This window comes from Trachemys scripta, chromosome 2 (assembly GCF_013100865.1).
Source record: "Trachemys scripta elegans isolate TJP31775 chromosome 2, CAS_Tse_1.0, whole genome shotgun sequence".
Classification (NCBI taxonomy): domain Eukaryota; kingdom Metazoa; phylum Chordata; order Testudines; family Emydidae; genus Trachemys; species Trachemys scripta.
In genome coordinates, this window is record NC_048299.1 from 21808952 (window position 1) to 21827212 (window position 18261).

The 18261-nt window shown below is 42.3% G+C and overlaps 1 protein-coding gene across 11 annotated transcripts in view; it reads right to left on the reverse strand.

Annotated features, from left to right (window-relative positions):
* DIP2C (disco interacting protein 2 homolog C) overlaps positions 1-18261 on the reverse strand; it is a 460741-nt gene that overhangs the window by 180292 nt on the left and 262188 nt on the right. For 9 of the 11 annotated variants that reach the window (XM_034760039.1, XM_034760042.1, XM_034760040.1 and 6 more), the window contains 2 exons: positions 8498-8569; positions 5567-5734 (listed from right to left, as the gene is read on the reverse strand). In XM_034760039.1, the coding sequence (XP_034615930.1) occupies positions 5567-5734; positions 8498-8569 (240 nt within the window). The remainder of the gene's footprint in view (positions 1-5566; positions 5735-8497; positions 8570-18261) is intronic. The other 2 variants (XM_034760043.1, XM_034760048.1) reach the window with 1 other exon arrangement.

Below are 18261 nucleotides of genomic sequence, written 5' to 3' on the forward strand. Positions count from 1 at the left end.
CTAAGACCCCCCCCAACTGCCCCCCAGGACCCTACCCCCGACCTGTACCCTGACTGCCCAAAACTTTCTCCACTCCCCCCAAAAAGCCCCCCCCCCGTTTCTTGACTGCCACCTCCAGAACCTTCCTGCCCCCTGACCTCCTTACCCTGCTGCTCAGAACAGAGTGTTGGGCTCTGTGCAGCCGAGCCGGACACGTGGCTGAGCTCCCCAGCACAACAAAACCCAGTCCCTGGCCCTGCACAACAAAACCCGGTCCCTGGCCCTGCACAGTGCTGCCGGACTGGGCTGCAAGGGAGCTGCCGGCTCAGAATGCAGGGCGGATCTGGCTCCTCTACAGCTGCTCCAGAGTCCAGCCCGGGACTTCCCTGCAGCCCTCCCAGCCGCTCGCTCTGCTCTGCCGGGGGGAAATCCCGGACATTGTGAGTGCTTTACAAATTCCCCCCGGACGCTATTTTTAGCACAAAAAGGAGGACATGTCCGGGTAAATCCGGACGAATGGTAACCCTAATATTAAATAGCATGCAACCCAGGTCTGTAGTAAACTATCTGTGACCTGTGACATGCTGTACTTGGCCTGTGACTGGAAAAGGGACTTTATTTCCACTAATTCTGTCTGACAAATTTTAGTGCACATTTTAAAAAAGGTGAATGAAATTAGCACCAGTGACTGACTTGCTTCCAAATGACTGACTATTCTCTGCTCACTGAATGTTTTCTCAAGATATGCAAAAATGTATTTTGAACAGCATTATTTTAAATACAAAGATCAGAGATCAATGCCCTATAAGTACCAAGTTACATGTAAATGTTCTTCTGTGTATTAGTGAATGGCCTTGATTTTAACTCAAATGTCATCAGCTGTTAACTGCTTTTTCTATTGCATCTACTGACTTTAGCTTACAAAGCAATAGTGAGGAATATAACCTTATATAACAGCTATTTAAGAAATATATTGCAAGTTGTTAACATCATTATAAAATATATATATGGAATGCATAAAACTGGAGATAGTCTCCATGCCCTTTCCTAGCTCTCCTTAACCTCTTCTTCCTCCTTTCCAGTCTTTATTGCTTCTTGGTTTTAATTTAATTGTAGTGCTAAGTGCTGATAATGCATCCTGTGTGGTAGTAGCTGCTTTGCAGATAGAGGGCAATTGTTTCTTTAGCTATAGCTGACAAATGTCTTTGATGTTTCTTTTATTACTTTGAGTTGACTCTATCAAAACCTTTTATTTAAAAATATTTAAAAGCTGAAGCAACTAATTTAAGAAAGACAGAAGGCATTCTTAAGCACAGGTTGAATTTATTCTTCTAAAACTAACCTATTATATATAAAACCCTGGAAGATACAGCTGTAAGCAAACCCAACAACTTCAGGGACTGGGGAGGAACGGGGGAAAGGCAAGTGATATTTGGAACACAGTTTAAAATATTATTTACTATTAGATCAATCTCTTCACAGATTTTCTCTTCAGTGATTGTTGTGCTTTTAAATCAAAGCTGTGTGATGAATGCATTGTACGGTGTATACACGTGTTAAATGTCATGCCACCACAATTATTTGTTACGTTGCATATTGCCATAATACAAATAAATAGTAACTTCCCTGGAAACTATGACAGCTCATGCTAAATATTCACCTATAAATGATATGCAAGAGATACTCCGGCCACTATACTCTTTGTAAGCATAGGGGTGCAGTACTCTTGATGAAACATCAACTGGACTAGGTTACCTTCCATATTTATTTCAGCTCACAGATATGATTGCAAATGGGTTCTCAATTAACATGGCAAGAGAGCAGTCATAAAGTAGAAATGGTGGCATGGCTCTGTGATTCTCATATGCCTTCATAAATCAAACCTGATTCAATAAACCATCAGGTTGATATAGGCCAACAATTAGGCTGTAGGAAATTAAGATTTACCAGCAAGTCACTTCGCCTTTCTGTGCCTTTGGCTATATCTAGACTATGAGCTAGTGATTCCCCTGCTTGTGTACACAATACTCGCTTTCTCTCTCATCAAGCTAGAGCGAGTTTAAATAGCAGTGTAGCCGCAGTAGTATGGGTAGTGGCAGTGGAGGAACGGCTGACCCATGCCAAGTATATACCCACTGGTTTGTACTCAGCATGGCTCAGCCATGCCTCTGGTGCCTTTATAGGTGCTACTGCAGTCACACTGTATTTATGCTTGTGCTAGCTGGATGAGAAATAGCACAAGTATGTGTATGTGAGCAGGAGAATAACACGCCTAGCTTGTAGTGTAGACATAGCCTTAGTCATATCCCTAAAATGGGAACAATGACACTAAGGTTTTTTTGAAAGTCCTACCCTAAGTGAAAGTCACATGGGATTTGTGCTTCTAACACACTTAGGTGCTTTTACAAATCCCACCCATACCCATCTTTGTAAAGGGCTTTGAGGTCAATCGATGAACATTTCCCCATAAATGTTAAATATTATTAGTGCATGTACAAGTAGCTCTGATTTATTTTAATCCCAGAATCAAGCTTTATTTAAATATCTTGCAGTCTTTCCAACCGAACTGTATGCAGTGCTATCCTTGTGCATGACAAACCAAAAGTGAAATAGACTAGTTTACTTCCATTGTCCAAGGTGAGTAACATGCACATAAACCACATTAGCAGTAAATAGCAAATTTGATGTAAAAAAGTTGAATTTAATAACCCAAGCAAGGAGATGTTCCCTTTAATTTAAACAGAAAACTACTTCCACATACAGAATTGGAGGGGCTCTTATATGCAAAACTGTTTCCTAGATCTTCTTTACAATAGACTTTTTCTTAACATTTCCTGCCATTCTATACTGGTGGCGCTCCAGTGTTCTCGTAGATCTATGGAAGGAGTGGTTGTTGCCATTATAATCACTTTGTTTCACATTTTAATTAGACAGAATAATTAAGGTACTGGTGGCTGGGCTACTCTGTTGCTGTCACAAATGGAACTACATTGGGTGCAGCAATGATAGGAAATTATGGAAAAGAGTTTAGCAGAGACACAGCATTTGATTAAGAGAGAATGAACCACCCATGTTCAAACTGTTAGCCTGAAAGCTTAATTGTTGACAACACCTTCTGTCTGTGCTGTGAATAAGCAAATTTCCTGGCAACATGATGAAAATAAATTGGGCAAAAGCACAGCTTAAATGGGATGCAGGTAATTTAGTTATTTTTCTTCCTGGGAGGGTTCCTAGCACACACTCAGCTGTCCACATGTTATCATACATAGAATTGACTGATTGAGCTAATCAAAATAATCTTCAGAAAATTATTCTGGAAAAAACTGTAATGTAAAAAGAAATCATTCAGCTGTTAGCAGTCAGAACCGCTCCTTGAGTAGAAGGCCTGGGAGGGAAGATCAAGGTCACCGCTCCCATTTTATAAGTGAGGGAGACTGAGGCTAAGAAATTAAGTGACTTGCATATGGTCATGGTCTAAATCAGCATGACAGCTGCGGGAAGCTGTGCGGGCCGAGGGATGTGCTGGCCGCCCTTCCTGCAGCCCCCATTGGCCTGGAGCGGCGAACTGCGGCCACTGGGAGCCGCGATCGGCCAAACCTGTGGACGCGGCAGGTAAACAAACCGGCCCGGCCCGCCAGGGGCTTTCCCTGAACAAGCGGCGGCCTGGCTTTGAGAACCACTGGTTAGATCACATTACAACTCTTCCCCTCCTATTCCCACATCTGTACCAGGCAGAAAATGCCCCCAAATGTTTTAGGGAAACTCACTGTGCTCCTTTCCTAATTTAGAAGTACAAGAAGTGTGCTATGGTTTTAATTTGCTAGCCTCAATTTATCAAATAGAATCACAGAATCATAGAATATCAGGGTTGGAAGGGACCTCAGGAGGTCATCTAGTCCAACCCCCTGCTCAAAGCAGGACCAATTCCCAACTAAATCATCCCAGCCAGGGCTTTGTCAAGCCGGGCCTTAAAAACCTCCAAGGAAGGAGATTCCACCACCTCCCTATGTAACCCATTCCAGTGCTTCACCACCCTCCTAGTAAAATAGTGTTTCCTAATATCCAACCTAGACCTCCCACACTGCAACTTGAGACCATTGCTCCTTGTTCTGTCATATAAGGAAAGTGGCATAATACAAAGATTCCCAAACCAGATATTCAACAGTTATAAAACAAATTTAAAATGAAAACAATCCTGTGCACAGAACATCTACACCTCTAATTGATGTTCTGGCAAATACAGCTTGAGGAAACAAAAGTTACGTGGTATAATTGTTTTGTTTTCCCAAGAAAAAGTGACAGCAGCCTTTTTCTGAGACTACCAAACACAACTGAAACACCCCCACTAATCTGTGAACATAAAGAGGGGCATGTTTGGACAGCATCCTTCTGCTTTCAATAGTATTATTAATAACATTTAACACTTTAAATGGTACAAAATCATTAACGCTTTTAATCCCTGCAACACCCCAGATAAGTATTATGGTGAAACTGAGGCTGAGAGAGTTGCTCAAGGCTGCAGAGAGAAAATTTGTCATAGCCTGGATTAGAATTTGTTCATAGACCAGTGCTCCAAATCAATGAGCAATGCTACTTGTCATTAACGGGAAACTGATAAGAAAGTGAAGATCTACAGTTGATTAGCCTTAGGCCTTAATATGGATTCTTTCCGTAGTTTTATTGTATTGATAATCATTTATCTGATGATAATATGGGAGCATTCTGTGGGAGAGACCATCTCAGTTACGGTGTGCTTGTAGTCACAAGTAGTGCAGTTGGGGGGAGCAGCAGCGGCTCAGCTTCCACAACAGAATCCTGAGAGGACCTCAGGCAGGGCCTACTCCACTGTGTTTCTGGGAGTTTGGAATGCTCTCCTCATCTAGACATGTCTGTGGGGGGATGGACAAGCTCCACGGTGCACCAGAGCATAAAGGAGTTAATGAATTATCCTAGAGACAAGAGCAGAAGCCAGCCCCATCCCACATCATCTTCAGCAATTTCACGCCTGGACAGAGGGCATATAAAGGAAAGAAGAAAGCTTCAATGCATGTCCTTCCTGGCCTCAGGGAAGGTAAGTGGTGAACCAACAAGCCAAGAACTAGGAATCCTAGGCTTTTTGTTGACTTACTAATGATTGTATGTCAAACAGCAGGAAAGGGATGAATTCTGACCCCTACAGAGGGCATGTGCACTAACGTCTTAGACTTCTACAGCACCATCTAGAGGGCTGAGCACTGGGATTTGACTGAGTTATATACAGCAAGTCAGTGGCACAGTCAGAACTAGAAGCCCTGTCAGTCTCCTATGCTTTAACCACTTTATTGTACGAAACCCTCTCTGCAGCATCCATCTGGGAGAGGCCAGAGACACACTCGGTTCTTTTCAGTTATTTATAAGAACAGTGATTTTTTTACTTCGTTCTCATTTGGACATGGCTAGTAATAGGTTTCCAAGTGTTGTCTTAGGCCATGTTGCTTTTCCATTAACAATGTTTGTGTACTTTATTGTAGGAGATGCCCAGAGGCCTTCAGGAGAGGGACGCTTATAAACAAATATTCACGTGAAAATATACATTTCTTGTGCTCACCAAAACGAAAGTAAAAGAGGGGCCGGTTTCCTGCTGTGCTGGCCGCTCGCTCTCTAGCTGCTGCTTCCCGGATGTCACAGACCCCAAAGTTGGCAGTGCGGAGCATTCTTCTTGCGGCTCCTTCACTGTGCTGCAGTCTACACCGTACCGCGGCAGCTCCATTCGCTGCTGTAACAAGTTGAAAAAAACTAATTAATTCACGTTTAGTTTTTTTACATTTGTTACAGCAACGAATGGAGCGGCTGCCCCCATGCAGTACAGCACACACACACATACACACAGACACTACGGTACACTCACGGAGCCACATGATCCGTGTTCCGCTCTGCCAACATTGGTGTTAGTAATGTTAGCAAAGCAGCAGCAGGAGGACTGGATGCTGGAACAGAGGGGAACTGCCTTTTGATTTACTTTCCGTTTGGTAGGCGCAGTTGCAAAAAATGCAGATCCCGTCCCTTTCCCACGCCCTGGCTCCCACCAAAAATGTATTGTGAAATTCAATCCCTTTATTATTAATATTTCTAAACCATTCTCCCCTTATAATAGAGAGTTCTAGTACCAAACCTTATAAATGTTTGCAGTTCCCCATGAAAACAGAGTACAATAAACAAATGCGTGACGTATTGGATAATAGGACACCAATGTTCAAGAGGTCTTAACAAGCACCTACAGGAGGCAGCCCCATTTGGAGAAGATTCATCTTCCCGGGTAGGAAGCAGGGACCCTCAGCCATTTAGCTAAGTAAAGGTTGAGAGGAAAAATACCACAATACCTCTTTACCAATTTTGTTTTAAAAGCAACAAAGTGGGAAAAAACAAAACAAACAGAAAACTACAAACACAGCGAAGACCTAAGGCATAAATAATCTCAGTTTTAGCAGGAATATACTGTAATTTTACAATTGTAATGTCCTTAGTGCAACAAAATCATTCATTATAATGCTGAAACAATTTAAAGCCAAATTTCCCTGCCCACTTTTGCAAGCAAAGGGGACTCAGCTCCACTGGATCTAGATGGAGGAATGCAAAAGGAAGCAATGTCATCATTGCAGCATGGTTCCCCTCTTTGTCCAGTCACAGGAAGCCCTGCTGGGTCCACTGCAGGATTTTGGGGGAGAGGGGGAAGAGCCTCTCTCCCCTTCCAAAGGCAGCGGATATCCACTGAGATTTCTGCATCACTAGCATAAAGCAGCACTAGGCCACCTCCTTCACTGATGACAATTTTGTGTAGGCTGCTTAACCAATGGCTAAACAACTTCTGCAAAAACCATACCAGTTGGTGAGGATCCAAAGGCGCATTAGTGAGAGAATAACTCTCTCCAGGGGACCCTCTGCCTTCACCACAGATTGCCAAACTCTAGCTCCCTGAGGAGAGAATTTGAAGGAAACTCTTGGTAGGTTCATCCCAAAGGATTCTCTGCCTTATCTCTTTCCACATTACATGGGTGACAGCTTTGGAGGATATAGTTTGCCCCTGAAATCGAAAGCTCTTTGGAGAACAAGCCGAGAGACAGCAGGACACAACTGACAGTGCTCAGTAAATACTACTAATAAAAATATGAATTATACCAGTTTGCAGAAGGTTTTGGGTAGGTTATGGGGGAGTGAGTAGAGGTGCACAGAGTACACAGGTTTCAGTGAAACAGATTATGAAGTGTTGTATACACTTCAATAGTTTAGAAAAACGCTGAATGCACAGAAGTTTAGGAATCTTGTAGGATTATGGGGTGTTTTGTTTGATCTGTCTAGTTTTATAGCTGTTCCCAACAGCTAGCAAATGTCAAGAGCACCCCCCAAATCATGCTGCACCTTTCTGGAGAGCTGGGATGGCAACAGCTCAGTCTGTAATGCCAAGCTTTCTTTTTTATTTTTGTAGATCTTCTGAACTTTGGGGGCATAGCCAGTAAAGTCCAATGACACAAAAACAATATCTTGCTGTAGTACGTATGTCTGAGCAGATTAAACATAAACCCTAAACTATACCTTATGGTAATTACCCAGAATTTTGTAAAGGAAGACCTGAACTATGACCCATAAGATTAGTGTAGGTAGACACTGATGCCTGAGTGGAGCCCCACTGAGGACTCTGCACAAATACAAAAGTCTTGCATGGATCCTATTACAAGACTGGGGCCTATGTTGATGTACACAAATCCATATTTGACTTCACGATTCAGTGGTCTCACATGAAAAAAAAATCAATGCAGCACTGGAGACGATGATGTGAAATATTTCTTTTCTTATTTTATTTGTAATTTACATATGGAATACTCAAATTAAGAATTAAACTAATGTGTACTAAATACAGTCTGGGTGTCTGTGTATGCCTGTGGGTGAGTCTAGTTTTGATATTTATCGCATCCCTAGGGAAGCCAGGAAAGGGTTAACCCAGGTCTCTAGAAAGGATCATAGGCGCTTGCCAATCTTGTAGGAATCGGGCCCGAGTTGAGCTGTGGGGGATGACTGTTTCTCTTGTCTTCTTCAAACGATACGCAGGCATGACAGACTTAGGCTGGAAGTCCTGCAATGGAGCAAGCCCTAATACTGCTAAGCAGTCTGTGATAAGCCTAACTCCTTTTCCCCACTGTTCGGAGACCTTTGTTTGGCTTAAGTGTTAGAGGGTTATGTCAGTTTTGTAGGTTTTTTTTCTCATTCCTTGGAATAAATAATGGCTACCCAAAGAGCCATGGCTAGTTTGATTTCCTGGCCATGTATGTCTGGGCATCCCACAGTAATAAATGTATAAAATGTAAACACATCCAGGCAGACATATATATGTATACACAAAAGGATGATGGGAGCTCTGTATGTACAATGCATAACAAACAGGTTTGCTTCTGCCACAGATACTCTTTCCAATATACAGATTTTTATTCTGGTAGCTATCAATGGACTTGACAACTTCATACACTGCTGGCACAGCTATACATACCCGGAGGTTGTGGCAGGTATGCCCCAATTAATTTTGATCTCTTCTTTTCATATCCCTTCTGTGTGATGTCACCTGCCAAGAAAAGAAAAGGAAAATCAATAAGACTTGAAAAAAGACACAATCTAGCTTCTTAACGGAAGTACCATATGCTTCACCACCACTGCACTCTCTGTTTCTCTTGACAATTATAATGAACAAATGAAAACACAGTATGATCCTTCATTCTGGTATGATCATTCTACCCAGAAAGAACTAATTTATACCATTTTGGCAAGTAAACAGCTGATTTATTCCAGCAGTGGAGTCCAGAAGCACAGTGTTTCAATCTCATTTTGATATGCTGTCACACAAGGCTTTCAAAAACTACATAGGCCTTCATTAAGTTAATCAACAATGGATTATATAGAATACTTGGGCCTATAATGGCTAGCAAAACTCATTACAGATTAGCATTTTCTGTCATTAATGAGATTTTTCTAATCAAGCATGTAGGCCACAAAAGATTTCAATGCTGCTGCTACACTGCTGCTGTAATGTAAACATTTGGCTTAGCTCCTAAGCGCCACTTTAAGAAAAACAATGCAGCAAACCCACCAAACATCTACTGTCAAATAGTGTCTCTGCCTAACACTGCATAAAAAGCATCTTGAAACTTCCAGACTCAATTGTCCAAGGGGTTGAATACTCCATAAGACCACTTAATTGATATGTCTATTTACTGTATTTGTATTTTCCTCAGATGACAATTTTTAAAAGATAAGGATTTAAAAGCTTTTCCACAAAGGTGTTCCACAAAGAAATGGCAGATAAGGGGAGGCTGCAGGAGAGCATATGTTTTCTGTCTAGTTAAAAGTGGAGCGGGGTCTGAACACTGAAGGCTGAATACAATTCTAGACCCATCTCTATTTACTGTTCAAAATATATAGTTAAATATAATTAAAATATTGAATTAAAGATCATTAAAATCTGCTTTTTGTCTTTTTACAAACATAGATTTATTTAATAATTTCAGTGTGGCTAATCCTCCAAGAGTTCAAAAATGAGACTGGCTTAAAAAAATCAAAAGATTTTAAGAATAACGAATTTGGCGGGGGGTGGCGCTCTTGCTTTCTATTTTATGAATCTTTGGGGTACACCTGGGCTTGTTTTAAAACTTTGCTCTGTAACCATAAGGGCTAGAAACTTACTTTATACATAAAAATAACAACCCTGAGATTCCCACATAATCACAGGATTCCAGGAGCTGAGGCTTTAAACAGAATACCTAATATTGTGAAACACACAATAAAGCAGAGAGTAACTGTGACCCAAAAATTCTTTAATGCCAACTGGCAAGGACATACAGAGGGGTTACAGGTCTCTTATGGGCCTGGTATGTATATTCTAGCTCAGAGTGACATGTGAGGTCTTGACTACAAGATTGTGTCACTCTAGGCATCAAATAATTTGTTCTTAAAGTCTGTAGGTACTGATCACCAGCAAAGGTGAAAAACAGGTTTTCCGTTAGACAAGATACGTTTATTCATCTGTCTGTAAACTGAGTATTGTTTCATGCATACTGTAGGGTTACCATATTTCCTCATTAAAAAAAGAGGACACTCCACGGGGCCTTGGCCCTGACCCTTCCCTGCCCCAACTCCGCCCCTTCCCCAAAGTCCCCGCCCCAACTCCGCCCCCTCCCCTGAGTACCCCGCATTCCCCCTCCTCCCTCCCAACTACGAAACAGCTGCCCGGCAAACAGTGAAGCTGGTAGTGCTCGGTCAGCTCTGCTCTTCAGCTACACAGAGCTGAGGTTTCTGGGGGGAGCAGCAGCAGCCGCCGCAGGGGAATCCGCCTGCAGCTCGCAGCCTGCCAGAGCCGCAAGGTAAGCAGGGGACTGGGGCAGGGATGCCGGCAAAGCTATTTTCCCGGACGTGTTCGGCTTTTTGGCAATTCCCCCCGGACGGGGATTTGAGGACCAAAAAGCCAGACATGTCCAGGAAAAACCGGCTGTATGGTAACCCTACCTAACCCCAACCCTGGCCCCCCCCCCCCCCCCACCCCCCCCCCCCCCGAACTCCCGACCCATCCAACCCTCCCCCTGCTCTCTCTCTTGACTGCCCCCTCCAGAACCTCACTGCCCCTTCTCCGACGTCCTGGCCCCCTTACTGTGCCACTCAGAACAGTGTGTCGGGCTCCACACACAGCCCGACATGCTGCTGCGCTCCCCCACGGAGAGCGCAGAGTGCTGCGGAGCGGCGCGCTGGGCAGGGGGAGGAGCTCCAGATTGCCGGAGGCCCGTTGCGAATGGCCGGCCGGCTGCGAATGCAGGGAGAGGGAGGGAGGGAGGGAGAGAGAGGAGGGGAGTGATCTCAGCTGCAGGGGAGAGGAGTGGGAAGTGGAGGAGGGGCTCTCTCTGGCTGCTGGAGCCCAGTGCAAGTGGCACTGTCTGGCCGGCTGCCCTGTCAGCCGCGCGCGCTCTGCATGGGGGGGAAGTCTGGACATTTACAAATTCCCCCCCAGACGCTATTTTTAACTCAGAAAAACCGGACATGTCCGGGGAAATCCGGACGAATGGTAACCCTCGCATAATGGTTGTCATATCATCAGCCTGAACCAAATGCAAATGAAGGACTGTAAAAACTTCAGAGAGGAACTAAGAGAGAGAGAAACTGCAGGGAAGGAAGAACCTTATCTGGAGGGGCGCTTTAAAGGTTTGGTAGATAATAATTGGAGGGGGGAGCAGAGAAGATACCCAGGCAGCTTCCACTGATGAAGTAAAAAGAGAGATTTTGCTTCATGAAAACGGGATCTCAGATGGCCCTGGTTGAAAATGCTGAAGAGAACTTTGGATGAAATAAAACGTTTTCAGACAGGAGCTAAAAAAAAAAAAAAATAATGGAAGACATATCCTATCCCCTAGAATGGACCTTGAAAGGTCATCGAGTCCAGCCCCCTGCCTTCACTAGCAGGACCAAGTACTGATTTTGCCCCGGATCCCTAAGTGGCCCTCTCAAGGATTAAACACACAACCCTGGGTTTAGCAGGCCAATGCTCAAACCACTGAGCTATCCCTCCCCCCATCTGATGAAGTGGGTTTTAGCCCATGAAAACTTATGCCCAAATAAATGTGTTAGTCTCTAAGGTGCCATGAGGACTCCTCGTTGATTTTGCTGATACAGACTAACACGACTACCACTCTGAAATCAGACAGGAGGTGAATCTGTTGGTCAAGTTTAGTCTGTAGAAAGCATGTTATTTTTTTTATATGTAACCATTTGTTTCCAATATTCTTGCTCATTATTACTAGAATCTGGAATCTTTGATAATAAACGTATCCTTGTTTTCACTATAAACCTACCTATGAATTGTGTGTTAAGCAAAGTGCTGGTCCCCAGCTAAGTTCCCTCTAAGCTGTGCGGCCAGGAGAGAGGCACCTCCCTCCCCAGCCCAGGTGCTGCTGCGGGGAGAGAGAAATGGGGAGAGTCCTCTCTCCGTGCCGTAGCCCCAGGCAGCCTGCATCCCAAACCCCGCATCTTTAGCCCTACCCCAGAGCCTGCACCCCAAGCTGGAGCCCTCACCCCCCGCCCCACCCTAACCCTCTGCCCCAGCCCTGAGCCCTCTCCCATACTCCGAACCCCTCGACCCCACCCCCACCACACATCACGTCCATATTGGTGCACATAACAAAATTAATTCCACACATGCGTGGGAAAAATTAGAGGGAACATTGGTCACTACCAAGCGGAATCTTACAAGCTTCCGTGTTCTGTTCCTTTGGGACAGCGGGCTTGGTAATTCTGTGAGTGTTCACTGAATAAGGGGGGCTGGATGCTGCAGGGAACACTTTGAGGATATGAGGTTGGAGTATGCCTGTTGCTACCTGTACAGAGAGAGGGAGGCCTGGAAGGTAATGCTTGTGTTGCCAGAGGCAGGTGGATTCAGGAAGCTGATCCACTGCAGGCACAGGTAAGGATGCCTCATTCGGGCAAGTGGTGGTGAGATGCCACCTGGGATCTCTGGGAAGCGTCACAGTAACAGTATTACTGGAATTGTGAGTTTATCAGGTTGATAGCCCTGGAGAATGTAGCCCACAAAACAGGCAAACCAGGAGCAACAGCAAGTGTACATTTCTCCACAGTGCTCCCCTCATATACTCAACCATAAGTTGGAGAAACGATGATAATTGCTTAAGATCATTTAAACTCTAGCCATTCCACTATGACTGGGTGCTAACCAACACCAGCTGTATGGCTACAGCTTTTGGGACTTGCTCTGAGACCACTAAACTCATTTTGCACAGACCAAACAGCCATCAGATGGTAACAGTTGTCATTAGATGAAAGGTACTTTTTTAGGAAGGGTTCCAATCAGTGACCTATTACCAACTCTCTGAGCCATCCTCTCTCCCCCAAAAAACAAAACAAGGCAAAATAAAAACAAAACTTAAAAAACTCCCCATGAAGTTAATATTTCTGGCTTACATTGAGACTAGTCAGAAATGTGCATTCTGCACAGTAATCATCAGCCTCTCACAGGCTAGTCGAAGAAACCTACTGTGTATATTGCTGCATTAAAATGGTTTGGCTTTAACATTTATTTAGATTTACTAAAGTATAGAATATGAACCAATTTTCTTTTTGAAATTGACAAAAACAGATTAGCTTGTGTTTATGATATTTATTAATATTGAATCCTTAAGCATTCCAGACATCTCTCTCTCTCTCTCAATCTGAGCGCATATTTCTTTTCACTTTGTTTATTATTTTATTACTCCTTTTATGGTAGCACACACAGACCCTAATCAGAATCGGAACTCCACTTCGTTAGGTGCAGTACAGTTAGTTTGTAATTTCATTTTAAAGAAGAAACTGCAGACAACAGGTTAGTTAAAATACTGATTCGTCTTCTACACATATGGTACATATACATGCATATTGGTATTGCAGGCTTCACATGCTGGACATTGTTCTTGTAGTCTTTGCAACAGTACAGCCTTCTTATGCCACTTACTGTACCTATACTGGCCCTTACCTCAGACAGGCTTTAAAAAAATACTTATATAATTTCTATTGTCACAGAACAAAAGTCTGAAAACATTTGTATTTGCAGAATAAATTAGTAAAAGAAATAAAGACGACAAATAGTCTCTTTGATGCCAAAATCAGAAAGAAAAACATCAGCTGTTATCCACTGGCTATCACATGTTTTCTTTCACACTTTTTCTTGTACTTCTCCCCTTAGACTCACACTTCTGAAATACACTAAAGAGAAGAAAATATTTTGGGTTGAAGATGACCAGTGAAAAAAACAAAACAATTTTTTTTGTGGTGGGAATTAAATACAAAAGTCTTTGGTGCCCTGCAATTAATAGCAAGATTCTATTTTACACCCATCATTAATTTTTGATAATAATGAGCACACAGAAAATCATCATTGCCCTGGCAACCAAATCTCAAAAATATGTGAAAGCGAAAAACAAAAACGTTAACTATGCACTGTAGATATCAGTATTATAGCTATAAAGTGGATGGAAGTCAGATGTGCCATATGGTGTGGGCAGAAACAATTTATCAGGATTAAATTTTAATATTGTTTAAGGTAGACGGACTTCAGAACATAAACACTAACTGACCAACCATTAATTTTATGAATGAAACTGGTCAAAAGCTAACTGAACTCTCACTGTGCTTTTATCACAACTCTTACTTATTTTTTCAACTCAAAATTAATTACTGCATGTCATGTACATAATACCCCCTAGCTGGTAGTTGGGCTCACCTAGCCCATGATCTTTTCCCATAGTAAGATAGAGAAACTGAATCTCATCACCTGGAAAACATCAGCTGGACTACGTTTTCTTTCAAAAAAGAATACGAGTACCATGTTGTCCTCCCTTTTTTTAATTAACTCCTTTCATCTTAAAGGATCAGTGACATAAAGGGCATGTCAGAACTTTGACCTACCAACTGTGCATACAGTATGCTCAGACAAACCCAATTCCCAGTGAGACCAGGATTTCACGCATCATGTATCTTTGCTCCTTTCAGTGAGCAGGCACTATAAGGAAATTACTTATTTGCTATGTGAGTGCTTCAGAAAGCAACATTCCTAAAGATTTCAACCTCCTGCATATGTGCATGAATAAACCAAAGCAAGACAGTGAACAAAATCACACTGGAAATGGCAGAGAACTAGAGACTTGGATTTGTTTATGCAGCCTCACCCAAGAATAGAGCTGGTCAAAGGACTAGAAAAAAGTTTAGTGAAAAAAAATCATTGAAATACTCTTATAGTTCTTTTTTGGTCAAAGTTTGAAATTGACAAAAACAAAAATGGATGAAAAATTGAATTTGGAAAATGCCAACCAATTCTGCCCAGGAATAGTTCTGGTGTTAATATTCTGAAATGATCTATTGGGGCCATTCCAGACAGAGTGGAAAAATTGCTAGTTGTGGGATCAAAGGGACAGTATAAATGAAATGTAATCACTGTTTCAAAGGAGAGTGTGTGATTCAGTAGGATGGGTCACAGGATGGGGAATCTGGAGACCTGTGCTCTATTCACTATCTGGTCCTGGCCAATTTACTTAACTTTTCTGTGCTGTACATTTCCTTATCTTTCAAAATGGGGGGTGTTAATGCTAACCTACTTTGACATCTATGGATAAAATGTACTCTGAGTGCTAAATATTATTATTACTATATTTATTATTATTATCCTATTAATATCTGGTGAGGTTTAAGTTTGGTGAAGTTTAAGTTAATTTTAAGTACATTTGACAGTATCCTAAAGTGACCTTCTATTTTTTCTCGTTTGAATTCCACCCTACATACTCCTCAGAGATTTACATTTATGTCTTCTCCTTCCTCCATCAATTTTGCTTTTCTGTCCCTTAACAATGATCACTGGGGGGTCCAATTCAGAGATGGCATATAAGTTAAATGTCAGGAAGCAGGTGTCAGTAGGCATCAGGGAATTTTAAGGGTACCTAGGGTAATCCATGAAGATTGATGTTGTAAATTATATGCTGAAGAGTTGGAAGAAAAGCATGTCTAAGTTAAAGTAGCTCCCATCAACTCACTCCTTCTAGCCCCTTGGCAAGTAAGGTGCACCAGCTTACAGGTCACATTTGTGTTTGACCACAGAAGTGCATTTTCCACTTTCATTTTCACTCAAAGTATCTAAACAGCATCTCCCCCCTCCCCTAATGCACTTAGAAGTTTAAGTTTTAACCTAGCCAGTGAATCAGAAATGTTTGTGCCATGGAAGCATGGCTGCCAGTGCTTAACTCAAAGGAAGTGGAGTGTTTCAGGGTAAAGCAGAGATCTCTGCATACAAAGTCTTGTTTCACGCTGCAATATCGGTTGGCTAATCGTAACCAAAAACATGCTATGAATACAGATTTAGGGATTTTTACCATGATACGTGAGGCAAACCTATGTAGATAAAGGATAACAATATTACACAGAAAACAGCCAAATGTCTCCATCTCACTATGTAAAGAATAAAACCAAATCTCCTGTGTGCCCATACTACTCCTCATAGACTCAATAGGACAGAGGCAGAAATTTAGAGATGAGATTATTATGTAGAAACTAGAATGTACATGACACTGGCAGTAGCTCATATTTTCACGCTAAGGTAGACACTGTTGAGTTTTCTGACTCACACACTAAAAAGAAGGTCCAAAATTAACACAGGTGCCTAAAGTTAGACTCCTAAATCCACACTTAGGCACTTTAAACCAGTGGCTTGACTTTCAGAGGTGCTAAATAACCACAGATCCCCTCACTTGCAGCTGAAGAAGTGAGGTTCTTACCCACGAAAGCTTATGCTCCCAATACTACTATTAGTCTTAAAGGTGCCACAGGACCCTCTGTTGCTTTTCACAGATCCCATAGACTTCCATGAGGGTGGTGGGGAGCTGACCACCTCTGATAAGCCTCATGAGAGCAGCAAGTTTCAGCTCTGTAAAGTGCCAGTGTAGACAGTGCACCAGCGCTGGGAGCCAGTGCTGATAGCTATGCCCCTCGTGGAGGTGGTTTTTTTAGAGCACTTTAGTGTTGCCAGTGCAGTCTAGCCCTAACTCTAGACATTCAAAGATTGAACATTTTGGCCCTACAGTCAAATCGTGCAGGCAACAACGTCAACCACAAAAGACTTCAATAGGAGCAAGATTGGGCCCATGTGCGTCTGAGCCAGTCTTAATGTAACACAGATATTATACTCGTCTACATTAAATTAATGCCTTCAATAAAGTAAGCCATCTTATGCACAGACTTGGTCTTTTAGCATTTGTTCTTTAGACTAACAGTTCTACTGTTGATCTCTCTTCATTCACAGTTGAAGTAACCAATCCTAAGAGTATTAACCTACTTGTCACTAGCACTGATGTTTTAAAGAGCGTACATCAAGGGATACTTTATTTTAAAAACATATACTTCTCCTGGGCTTCAGAAAAATATTTGAATATTTCAGAAACAAACCAAAAAAATCACGTACACCAGCGCTAAATTCTGTCCCCTGTCCTAGCCTGCACAGCACAAGAGATGTAAACCAAAGTACTAAAAGTAAGGAACAAGTAAAACCTTGCTTAGAACACTGAACACCCAATGTAAAATTCAATGACCTCAAAACCAGATTGAAGTTGCTGTTTCTCACTGGACATGCATACTACAAAATGAAGTTTTGGAGACTGGCATTTCAACTGAGTTTAAGGCACTTGTGAACAATCTCAGAAGAGGAAATAATGAAACCAATAGTTTCTCTCGAAGCCAGGTACTAAGCAGTCAGGGCCGGCTCCAGGCACCAGCTAAAGAAGCAGGTGCTTGGGGCGGCCAATACCAAGGGGCGGCACGTCCGGATTTTCGGCAATTCGGCGGCGGGTCCCTCACTCCCTCTCGGAGCGAAACACCTGCTGCCGAATTGCTGCTGAAGAGTGGAGCAGTGCAATCGCGCTGCCGCGGCTTTTTTTTTTTTTTTTTTTTTGCCGCCTGGGGTGGCAGAAAACCTGGAGCCGGCCCTGTAAGCAGCAGAGTCCATGCGTAAGTGTCTTAACTTTCTCCACATTTATTATGTGCTCTAAAGATTCAATTTTCAGTATGACTTGTTTACTGCTGATGACTCAAGTTCAGTATCAGCATCTTGGCAAGAGGGATTTGAATGAAACAAAGCTCCTCATAAAGTGAACTGTGACTCATTTACTTCTCCCACTCATGATGCAGACAGTCTCTCTGTCAGGTCTTCCAAAAATATGTGAAGAGATTTTGTTTTGGATAGAGAAAGTAAAAATGTACTCACATAAATCAGGTTTATTTAATAGCTTAATCTACATTAATGAACTAAAAATATATAACTGAGGAACATAGTTTTCTTTTCTTGTATTATCTATTTAACCTCATTTGTGGTTTAGAAAGCTAATCAAAAACATTATTGGAAGAAAACTGCTGAACTGAACTGTTCAGAAAACTTAATTAGATTTAAATACGATCATTACAAACAATTCAGTAAATTACAATATTGCTCAAGGGCCTTCATGGAAAATAGATTATAGCTCAAAGGTTTCAGTGATAATTTTATCCACATTTTGCTCTCTCTCTCTCTCTCTCTCTCTCTCACACACACACACACACACACACACACACACACACACACACACACACACACACACACACACACACTTTGTTCTTCTAAGTTACATACAAAGAATAAAATTGCTGTATTTCAGTGATAGGTGAAGAGGAGTGTTCCTTTAATATTTGTAGATTGTAATATGTTTTAAG